The 12,273-nt window shown below is 30.5% G+C and overlaps 1 protein-coding gene across 1 annotated transcript in view; it reads left to right on the top strand.

Moving 5' to 3' along the window:
* Nucleotides 1–11,640, top strand: part of LOC136797358 (glutamate receptor 1-like) — a gene marked incomplete at its 3' end in the record, with an annotated part of 43,224 nt that extends 31,584 nt beyond the window's left edge. Inside the window, exon 4 of the mRNA XM_067053703.1 lies at nucleotides 11,520–11,640. Coding sequence (XP_066909804.1) covers nucleotides 11,520–11,640 — 121 coding nt within the window. The remainder of the gene's footprint in view (nucleotides 1–11,519) is intronic.
* Nucleotides 11,641–12,273: the final 633 nt, after the last annotated feature.

The raw sequence follows: 12,273 nt of genomic DNA on the forward strand, positions 1-12,273 counted from the left end.
TATTGTAAACTGTTTTTAGAGTTCTACTACTGGGTAGTTTCTCTACATCCTGTATCATATCATTATGTCATTATGATCAAATTTACTTGTTGTATTTTTTTTATACAGTTGTAAATATCAATAAATAAATAAATAAACATTTTAATCGGTTAAAAAATTGGAACATGAGCAACTGTTTCAGCTTTGCTCTTCAATGTTGCTTTTTAAATTCTTGTAGAGATGGACAATTTCTATGATTAGGTAGATCAAAAAACTTTATTCTTTTTTTTAATTTTTGTAACAATTGTATTGTAACTTGTGATTCCAAAAACAAATATTTAATCCCTTAAATGTTATGCACCGTGTGTGGATTTGCATGATATATTTTCTCCTTAAATCAAAACAAAGCGCTTTGCTGTGCTGTTAAATCGCTATAGAGATAGATTGAGTTTCAGGCTTAATAAGATGAAGTAGTTCCTTTAGCACAAGCTGTTTCGGTCATATTACACAGGCCTGTCACGTTTCCTTGTTGGGGTATACTACCCCTGGGGTACACGTTTATTCCGGTACATTTCCGTATTGACGTTGAGTAAGGCTCAAAACTTCCACAATGGGATACTTCGCTTCATCACTCTTGGGAGCAGTTTACCCATTGATAGGCTGCACAACTTCACAACCCTTTGTGTGAGCACTACACACTCACCCTGTATTATTTGCTGTATAATAACAGACCGGTGAACGTTGTGGTTAATATAAGCCAACGCGTGAATGAACCATTAATATTTATAAACGGACACCGACTAAATAAATTAGTCAATTATTAAATATAAGTACATTTATATGAAAATTAAATACATTTATATGAAAATTTATCCAGGGATTTCACTGATTTCACTTACGGATAAATTAGAATTGAAATTAGATTCCTGAGGAATCATTATGAGTGACACAATGTTCTAAATATTTTTTTCCAAATCAGGTCACACTTTAATATTTTTTAAATAGTGAAAATAATCATTTTTTAAAAAAATATAATGCAATTTTATTATTATTTACACTTCTTCGGAGGAAAAGGAAATCGTGATTTTTGGAGAGATGAAAACTTTTCTGCTTAAAATAAAGAAAATCTATTGGAATAAAAAAAAAATTAAATCATTATATTGTTTAATTGTCCTGACATATTATTAATCTTTTTATTTGTATGATATATTTAATTGATATTTACAAATGTATACATCTATTAAATACGATGTGATTTATATTCCAATAATATATTCTTTGGAGAATCGATCCATTGATGATACCCCAATTGATTGTAAATTGAATATTTTTGTTATCATTCATAGCTTATTCGCCTGTTGGTGGAAATTCACTATCAAATAAATAAATGTCTTCTGAGTAAACGTCTTAAACGTGTATTAATCTAGTTTCTCTAGGGCTCCCAAATATCGGGGGCATCCGAAAAGAAAATGACTTTGGAATCTTTCTTTGAAGTATAGCAGTTAAAATGTAAAATACGTTAGTATATTTCCAATATTTGTTCAAATGCATCAATATGGTAATTTTTCATAAAATTCATTTGTTACTTTCAACTTTAAATACTTACATCGTTACTAAAAATGAAACTTCGTTTGAGATAGACCAGTGAGATTCGTTTTTTCCAGACCCTAAATTATCCCTTTCACCTGGTAGACTGTTTATTTCTGCATGATATTGGATATGTTTATTACTATTAGTTGTAACTGTGTCTAAAGCGTTTATGAGATTTGGATAAACTGAAATTTTGTACATCCGATTTTTTGTTAATTGGACAATTCGTATAATCTTCTTTGGTGAGTTTTATTAATTTTGTTTAAATTTAAAGAAATTTAATAAATTTCTAATAAATGTAAATTTAAAATTTACATAAAAGTATGGGGTAGAGTTTTGGGGGTATGAAATCGGAATCCATGTTCTGCTTATCTGAAATGAGTGGGAAGAGCATTTGATCTGATTTGTTAGAGTTTTCTGTCATAAAGGTACCACTATATTTGTGTTGATAAGTTAAACGTTTGTGAGCTCAAAAACTGAAAAAGAGAAAAGGGAGACAGAAATGACCAACTTGCTTGTTACTCAAAGATCTACTCGATCACCTGACATTGAACTAACAGCTGACTAAGGCTGTACTGTAACTGATACACACTTTGTTTTAGATACCATTCAAAAATAGCAAAATATGATTACCCTCAGCTAGATTACAGCTTTTTTTGTATTTTTCTTTAGTGTTACTGCTAGGTCTTCATAAATTAGCTATATTTTTGTATGAGACAGCTTAAACATTTATATTTTTTCATTTTCCAGTGCTTTTATATCATTTCAGATAACATTAATGTATAGGAAATCTTTTCATTATCTATTATATTATTATACATAGTATAATTTAATTTTGGTTTTATTTTTGAATTTTTGTTGTCGAAGTATTAGTAGAGTTCTAGATATTCAACACAATATCTACAAAACACAAATTTCTACTGTTAAAATTTAAGGTTTCAGTATCCATAAAGACCTAAATGTTCCTTATGTAACCGATCTAGCCCGAACCCGATATCATTCCTTCCATTATAAATTCCCTAACGACCCAAACCCACTAGTTTCTAACCTTGCTTCCTCTTTCATTCCTGGCAATCCTCCAAGGCGCCTGAAAAGAAGATGGCCTCGTGACCTTATATTGTAAAATTTTTTAGTTTTCTACTACCGGGTAGTTTCTCTACATGCTGTATCATATCATTATGATTTTACTTCAAATTTGCTTGTTGTATTTTATATACAGTTGTAAATGTCAATAAATAAATAAAAGGTTTCAGCAAACTATAAAACAGAACTTCCAATCAAATTTCCACATTTCTTTTATTAGACCAATGTAATCAAGCACTGTCAAGTTGCTGTGTAAATTTTTATTTTCTCTAGCATACATGGATGGATACAGCTAATGTTTGGATAAGATTGATACAAATGGCCAGGGCTCCTTTGCCACTAGCTGAGGAGATAATATTCTGATCTAGGACGTAATCGGGCGAGGATGAAGGGTAATGGTCCGTGAAGAGAATTGTTTATCCGAGCCGTCTCAATAGCTGTCTGCCCTGCTTTTGCCTTTCTTATATCTACTCTCTCTTAGTGCTCCTTGTTCCCAAGCCATAGATATATATATTTGTATGTGCAATAATGTATTCTGGTGTATTCTGAATTAATTAAACAGATATAACCAAATTAAATTTGGTATAACTCGTAGAATAAACTATATTCGATATATATTATATATTCGGCCCAATATTCATTTAGTTATTTAATTTAGATATTTCATAATATATATTATAACATAATAAAAATTTCATAATATTGTGTTGAAAATATACGAATAACCTACCTTGTTATAAATTGAAGTTTCAAATTTTTATTAACAAAAATAATATAATCATTAAAACAATTTTCTATATAACTAAACTAAAAAGACAATACTTTAATAAATTAATTTTTAATCGATTTTGGCTAGATTATTTCTAATAAAAGATATTCATTTCAGTGTTTACACATTTCTATTGTATTGATTTTAGAAAATGACAATACTTCTTATTTTATTTTACTAATAAAATCATTCTAAAATATTTTAATATTTTCTGTTACGGACTATTGAAGCGAAATATATAGCTGCTGAGAGTCATAGGAGCTACATCTGACAAAACTGCTACTTGGTAACCTTGCTTCCCAAATAGTTCCTGATTATTCTGGTAAAAGTACTGTGATATGGGATTGAAGAGTTTGGGATGCAATTAAAGGGTTATTATTAACAGCGAGCACACATGTGTCATCGGCATATGTGGTGAGAATAGTGTTAGGATTGGTTGGGATGTCTGCTGTATAGATTGTGTAGAGGATGGGACCGAAGATACTACCCTGAGGAACACCAGCGGATAGAAAGAAGAGGGATGAATAGGAACCATTGAGGTTTACTTATATTAAATTTTAAAAATAGATCCCAAAAATGGAAAAAAAAATGAATAATATATATGATTGAGAGTTACCTCAGCAATCCTTTCATCTTTAAACAGAATAAAGCATATTCAGTCTCAAGCAAATAAATATGAAATTAATTCTACTCTTATATATTACTTTTTGATTTTAAAATTAAGTATGAAATCTGTGCATAAATATTTCCAATATATCTATTGTTATTGTTGCTAGATTTCTTCACATTCATGAACTATTTGTACATTTAGATGTCAAAAGAATTATTTTTATCTTTTTCTTAATCACTCCTGATTCAAATTATCTTAAATAAAGATTATTTTATTAAATAATGTGTCGTAATTAAACTATATCTCTGATTAAATTCTGCTTCTGTGCTGCTGTTAGGCCTATAGATAGAACGAGCTGTTTCAAATATCGAACTGCATAATTTAATACCCATATTAATTACAGATCTCGTGAAAGGGAGTGCGTTCAATTTCCAAGGATTTCCTGCCTCTTAGAATCACGGCTTTATTAAATTGTCGATTATTAAAGCAGCGGTATCCTCATGTTCTAACCTTCAAAAGGGCTACCGATATAAAGGAATTTGCATCTATGATAATATTTAACTTCCCCTAATGGCTTAAAACAATTTAGTTAATATAGCAAATATATATTTATATAGTATAATATATTTATTGTATATTAATTTTATCAAATTATCATAACGCACTATACAATATTCAATGACTATACAACTATTTTCAGCTTAACAAGTTAAGAAAGACTCGCTCAGTACGCATACCCTAAGTAGAAGGAAAAAAGTACTTTATTCCTCAAAGTCACGTGTTGACTTCTAGAAATAACCTTCCTACCACTTTTGTTGTTCATTTTTTTGATATTTATTTATTTATTCTTATTTTGGGATCTATTTCTTTTATTTTAAGACAGAATCATGGTCAAAAATTAAGTAAAAAAAAATATACCGTATTATAATTTAAAAATAAAAATTTCGTGTTTGTATGTGTATTTAAGGTTCTTTAGGATCTATAAATATATTCCCCTGAGTTTTGATATTAGGAGGATTACCACAGCCAAACGATACTATTTTCGTCTGAGAAAACAGAAGAACAGGTATATACTCTCCAGGAAGACCAAGCTACAGCACTACAAAACTTTGATACGCCATGTGCTTCTTTATGCACGGGAAAAAAAATCAAAGGCTACTGAAAAAGAGCTCCAGAACTTCCGAAGAAAAATTCTCCGCCGACTTTTTAGATGTAGAAAAGTTGGAGATGAAGAGAAAAGGCTAACTGACTCGGAGCGACACAACACCCTTGGAGAACCTGATGTTGTCAAAGCAAAGAAGCTGATACATTACAGCGTAGGGCGAATAAAGAAATGGTGATAAGCCAGCCAATTTATGGAACCAGGAGGAAAGAGAGACCAAAATTGAGAAGATCGTACAAGCGTGATGCCGAAAATATTCAGGGAGTCAAGAACTGAATGGTGGCAGAACAAGACCATGACGATTGTAAGAAATGGTTAGAAAAGGCCAAGAGCAATTAAGCAATTGTAACGGTTAAACATTTCATAAATTAAAACTAATTGGAATTTAATTCGATTTTTCAATAACTTAAAATGTAAAATCTCCAATTGCCAGGAGTGGTTGGTTATTTGTTGATTAAACAACAAATTTATATTATTTAGTTGTTTGTTTTTCAATTGTTTGAAATGAATTAAACAAAAATTTAACATTGTGGCTGTCTGAAAAGAGAGCAATCTGGTTATGTAGAGGGGCGACGATTTCCTCTCCTGGAGAATATTTTGCTTGTCCGAGCTCCACCCACAAGTTTCTCCATTAACTTGTCTAGCTTTACCTTCAAACATATATTCTTTAAGGTTTAATCCTTTGTATACTTATAAGTAAGGTATTACAAGAAATTTGATCTATAATAATTAACATCATGTATTTAACAACTTTAGTTGATAAGCTCAAAATATTATTTCGAGTCATCCCGAAACAAACTAAGAACTAATAATAATTGTAGTATTTCCATACGACATCATAGAAGTTTGGCCATCATTAACTAAAAACAATCTATTTTGTAAAATAATGAGGTACTAATTTTATATTTATATTTAAAAATTAAAAACCTGTTATTTATTTTTTAAATAGTATTTTAGCCCATCAGACTGACTGCGTACTTGCGATATTTAATGTGTTTTAATTTCATCATTATTTATTATGAGATGATTCAGTATTATAATGGCATGGTGGATAGATTGTTTTTACGAAAAAATCTTTTTTAATCTTGTTAGAATGCACCATTTTCATTCAATTTAATCTAATATAATCATTAAGAAGGGTGGTTATTTAGAGAAATACATTGTTTGTATATGTTTTAATACCATATTTCGAGGTTTATTTGTTGAAGAGCAAATGAACATGGAATAATTTTCCAAATTTCAATTAAACATTTAAAAAAATTACCATGAAATTGGATACTAATAACTCGACTACGAAAATAACTCAGAACTTGAAACCATTATATTAAATCATAAAAAATAAAAAAAAAACAGAACGAAATTGAAAATTTGTTTAGGATAGTATATTAAAGCGGATACCGGATAGATCACCGTTGGAAGAATTTTTTATTCAGGCTTCTAATGGAACTGAGACCGCCTGGTTTTCGCAAAAGTTATCCGAGCCTTACAACAAAACAACAAACTTCAAATGGAAATTTTGTTTGTTAAATCTACTTGTTAAATGAGATTTGCCCTAACACTCTAACTAGTATTTACTGTGAAATCAACTCACGAAATCCTTCAGTGCTCATTAAAATTGCAAAGTAGCTCATTTTAACTTTAGTAGTAATCTCAATAAGGTTTGCTTTGCTCAGGGGATAAAATGTATGCAATAATACATTACATACTCTATATTAAAAAGTAGATTCATAATTTTAATTTAACAAATATGACAAAAAATATTATTCATTGAATCAATTTTAATAGTAACAAATATATATATATTTTGCTATGTTTCTGGCTTCTACTGTTCTACGGCTAGTAATTCTAGAACACTAGAAACTACATTCATTATATATTTATACAGCAGAAACCCCAGCTATGGTAGTTAGTATAATGGCGTATACTTAATCATTGAATATCTTTTCCAATGGTTTCGTGTTTATCAATTTACTCGGTTATACAAATAAGGTGGCATGCAGGGTATTTAGACAGTAAACTGACTTAACAGTTATTCACAAATGAGGTACGATCTTATAAAATAGGGCTTATGGACAAAACTATGGGTGATGAATTAATTTTTATCGATACATGGTATCCAATTGACAATACAGAGCTATAGTTGGTTAATTACCAGACTACTATTATTTAATTTGTTCACCATTCAAAATTAGAATTCATGACTTCTGTGGCTTATCTGGTTTGGATTGAGACTAGTTTGAGTCTTTCTAGCGATGGTCCTTTTTCTTGCTTTATCTCTACCACGTAGTTGTTTCTCGCTGGGATCTCTACGGCTCTTTTCGCTGCGGCCTTGTGAATCCTCCGCTGGCTCTTACCCTCAGTCTTAGTGCTCTTGAACTGTAGTCCTCAAACTCCCTTGCTATAATCTTCTTGCCTGAATGCGTTTATTTCTTCTCCTTCCCGATGGAATTATTTCCTCCCCTTTGCTTTCTTTCCAGCCATTTCATTGGCAAGATGTATTTTGGGGCGTAGACCAGAACTATAATGTAGAAACGTTGAGGTGGCATCCAATCCTTTGATCCATGTTACTTTATGGATCAGATTTAAAAGTATCGATAGTAAGTCGAGTACCGTCAAGCTCGTGGAGCTTAAAGAGGACCAGCCTACTTGATCCTGGCTATGCTGAAAGCTTGGACAGATATCTCAAAAACCCTTCTACCTGCATATTTGTGAGCTGGCAACTGCTACTCTTAATATTCAAAGTATCTATTCAACTAATCCTAATTTCTTCTTAGCCCAGTAATGTCAACTCATACCAATATATATATTTATTTATACAAGTAAGGTATCCCACTAATATAATATAATTGAAACATTTTCACTCCCCATAACCTCGACAATTTTATGAGTTTCGATTTATCAATTAAATTAAACAAAAAGATGTTTTTATAAAACACGAGTTTATTATTTAGTAAGGATGTCAAGATACTGAACGGTATAAAAAACTTCCTGATATTTTTAGTAATATCTGTTAATTCATTTCCAGCAATATTCAATAATTTAAAGAGAATTCTTAAATTTTTTTATATATTGAGAAAATTAATAGAAGATTTTATTTTTCTTACTCACATTAAATAACATATTTCTTATAAATAGAAATTCGATTTATAATTATTTGGGCTAATTCTTTGAGGAAACGGAATTTCAAAACTGAAGGTAGATGAGAGCTTATTCTGAAACTGATCTTACTTTGGTTTATTATGAAGTTATTTAATACAAACGGAAAGATTGTCAAACTAGGACGTGTAATATCTGTTGTAATCAATTATCTGTAAGCATTAGATATGATAATTTCATTCCATTTAGTTTAAAGTTGAAATATAATCAGAAAATGTTGATTACTCATCGCTTGGAGATATGTGTGTAATCCATCAAAATGAAGCTAATTAAATGCACCATAAGGTAGATTATTATTATTTCCATCGTAAGCATTGTAGTTTCCAAAATATTTTTCTAAATGAATTCATTAAATGTTGAATTCTTGGTATTAAAAAAAAATGTTGGTTTTGGTAAACTGTTTTTCTCGAACAATTAAATGTACTATTGACCCTTGAAGGGGTGTGGTCAGTCCAGATGCCTGTCATTTAAGGTTTAAAGGGGAATAAGAGGGGCGGAACTATAATTGGATGAAAGACCAAGGAATATCTAAAATCAGGGCAACTGCCTCATTATGGGGTCTAATCACTAGCAAGTTTGAACCTGAGGACTCTCCAGGGAGCTCTGGCCTGTTGTATATGAATGATTCTGACTGAATGGAAATATAATATTTTTTTTTACAGATAATTTGAAAATTTAAACAGGTCTATTAGATATGTACAACGACCTATCCATATAGATGGTCGGTCCATAAAAAAGGTCGGTTAAAACAATTTGTAATACGATTCGAGATAGAAATTTTATGAAGTTGAAACGATCCCTTTGTGTGCAACCTTTCCAATAAAGCTTCGAAACCCGGACCAATTAAATTGTCCTTAATTTTTATAATTGGTCGATACTGTGAAAAGGGTCAGAGTATAAAATAATCCAGGAGGGAGAGTGAGAGAGAGAAAGGGAGGAAGAGAGACACAGATGGACAGGGCATTGAACAGGTAAATGGGCCCTCTAGAGGAAAAGGTCCGGCTTAATCAGACACAACTTTACAACATCAAAGCGGAGTTTGCACCCACATCAGATTATGCTCTTTGTGAACGCTTTGCCTTGTGAATTAATTCCGATTCCCACATTTCTAACGCTGGACATCCAAATAGCCGATTTATTTTCTCTACATTTGTTAGAAATCCTTTTAAAACCTTAGATTAGGAATATTAATTTATTTTTTCAAGTAAGTTATTATCAATAAATTTATATTACAGTGTCTATGGACGTTTGAGGAACATCTCATATCATGTGTGAAAGATTGAGACGTATTCATCAACAAACCACTAAACATCATTTAATTTCTTCTCTCCTTGTTATCTAGTGAATATTCATATATTTATTTACACCACCAATAATTGAAACCATTATTTTTAGCATAATTATATTAGTTCTTTCAAAATTTATTAAAGTGATTAGAATAGAAATTGATATAGCCTGAAACAGTTTTTTTTTTTTAGTCAATCTTTCTTTACTCTTAGAATTAAAATTTTTATTTCGAATTAAAATTTAAACAAGCCTGCCATGCTTAACTTCTTCACAATTTTGTTCTACTTTATAAGTAAATAGTATTAACTTTATTTCAAGATTTAAGAGTAAATATTATTATTTTAATAAAGATGATTTTCGTTTAAACATGCGTAAGCTGAAGTAATGGACAGAATATGATGAAGACGATCGATGACCGACAATGTACCAACCCAAATAATCTTTAAAACTGTCATCAAACGCAAATTAACAGTTCTATCGATTCGGTATGTCCGAACTGACATTTGATGACAGAGAAACCAAATTCTTTTCCTTTAGATGACGAGGACATATTTTTTTATTTAATTTTTTTTTAATTTCCTGGATGAATTCAATATTTCTTCCTAGCTTCAGTAAGGGGAAAGAAAAAAACAAATTTTTTGCCAAATACAAACAGCTTGTTTTTTTTCCATTTGGTAGGTTCATAATAAATGTTGTATATTCTTACTTCTTTCTTCTTTTGGTTAAATTCTATAGTAAAAGCTGTTTTATTAATAATAATATGCGAAAATAGCAGAGGGAATTTGACAAAATCAGTATTCAACTATTTTTACATTAGTAAACTTTCCACCTGCTTCATGCAAAATCGGAAAAGTTGGTTTTGAAGCACAGGATAAAATATGATGAATTTGATATGAGATCTCGAGGCTACCAAATCACTCAAACCCTGAAAATGGCACTGAAATGATATCTAAAGTAGATGTTATACTCCTTTGTTATAAGCAGTCACAGAACTAAAATTTGTCCTTGATACCTAAAGTCCTAGTGAATATTTTCGATTTTGAGGGCTTATAAGTTTCCATCCAAAAAAAAAATATTCCCTACCTTCGCTGGTGAATAAGAAAAAATGTTCAAAGACTTTTTTTATTCATTTATTTATCAAAATTTACAACTTGATAACAATATTATACAAGTAAATGTAATGTTTATTATGGTTCAATGACGTGATACAGTCTTGTGGTGAGACTACCCACTGATAGAAATTCAATAACATTTATTGAGTAGAAGTTCTTCTTTTCCATAGAAGCCATCTTCTTTTCAGGCGCCTAGAAGGATTATCTAATATTGAAGATTATGCAAGATTGGAAACAGTTCAAATATTTAATAATAAATAAACTTAAAATTTATTTAATTCCTATATTTTTTTTTTGAGATAGAGCCATGGTTTTGCAAGGAATGATATAAAAGTGAAAACGGTGTAAAGATATTCTTTTTTTCAAGAAATGTAGATATGACATGATTTCCTTTATGAAATTCAAATTGATTAATGTACATGAATATGGGACAATAGTCCCGAAATGTTGTGCAACAATATGTTAATTTAAAATAAATTACATTCAAATTGGAAGTTTTTTAACCTAAAAAATTTTTTTTAATCGAAATTGACTTACCAGACTTTCTAAAAAAAATCCAGAATAAAATTTATTTATGTAATTATTCACCATTAAATACAATGTCTTGGAAAGGTATTTGGACAGCCGCTTAACGCATAGACTAACTAATTATGAACCATTGTATAAGAATTGTGTTCGTTCATACTATCCTTCCTACCTACACCATTACTGTATAAAAATAAAAATAAATTAGTCACATGATTAACTTAGTTCTTGCTTTTGACGTTGTAGGAAGAGCCGTACATCATGTTAAGAAAGCCCGACCCAGGTGAGTCTCTGACTGGCAATGATCGTTTCGAAGGCTATTGCAAGGACCTTGCCGATCTCATCGCAAAGAGGCTTGGCATCAACTGTGAGTATCTTTTCTTTCATTATATTTCGTGCATTATACATTTTCTTATTTAGTAGATTTATTTAATAACTATACATATATTTATATTTTAAGAATTGACATTATTTAAAAATAATAATACATTGTAAAATAAAAAAGGTAGTTGTTTTTGTTGGCTGGGGCTTCAGGGTGTAAAACCCTTAGGTCATCAACGCCTATGTTTCGCGCTTTATAATTCTATTTGATTTATATTTATAACTCTATTTCACTTTATTTTTCTCTTTAAATAATTACGAAAAAATTTAAATAATTACTTCTTTTAGAATTATTTAGTACGTATAACAAACTATCGGGTTTAAATCTTATTCAAAAGGCCATTCCTTATTAAGAAAACCAAAACCATTTCCACATTCTTCTGGTCATCATTCAGGGCATCTGAAACACTCGGTCCCACTCCCAATCTACGTAAGTTCATGCAATAGAAATGACATTCTTCATATATGTGGCTGACTGTGAGTACACTGTTGAAGTATTTACATTTTGGCGGTTGCTTATTGATCAGATATGCATGAATTAAATTCGTATGACCGATTCTTAACCTGGGAATAGCTACCTCCTCCCTGCGATTGGAACGGTTTGCTTGGCGGGCTTTCA

Source organism: Halyomorpha halys, unplaced genomic scaffold (assembly GCF_000696795.3).
Source record: "Halyomorpha halys isolate HHAL.00 unplaced genomic scaffold, Hhal_1.1 Scaffold3415.1, whole genome shotgun sequence".
NCBI classification, from domain to species: domain Eukaryota; kingdom Metazoa; phylum Arthropoda; class Insecta; order Hemiptera; family Pentatomidae; genus Halyomorpha; species Halyomorpha halys.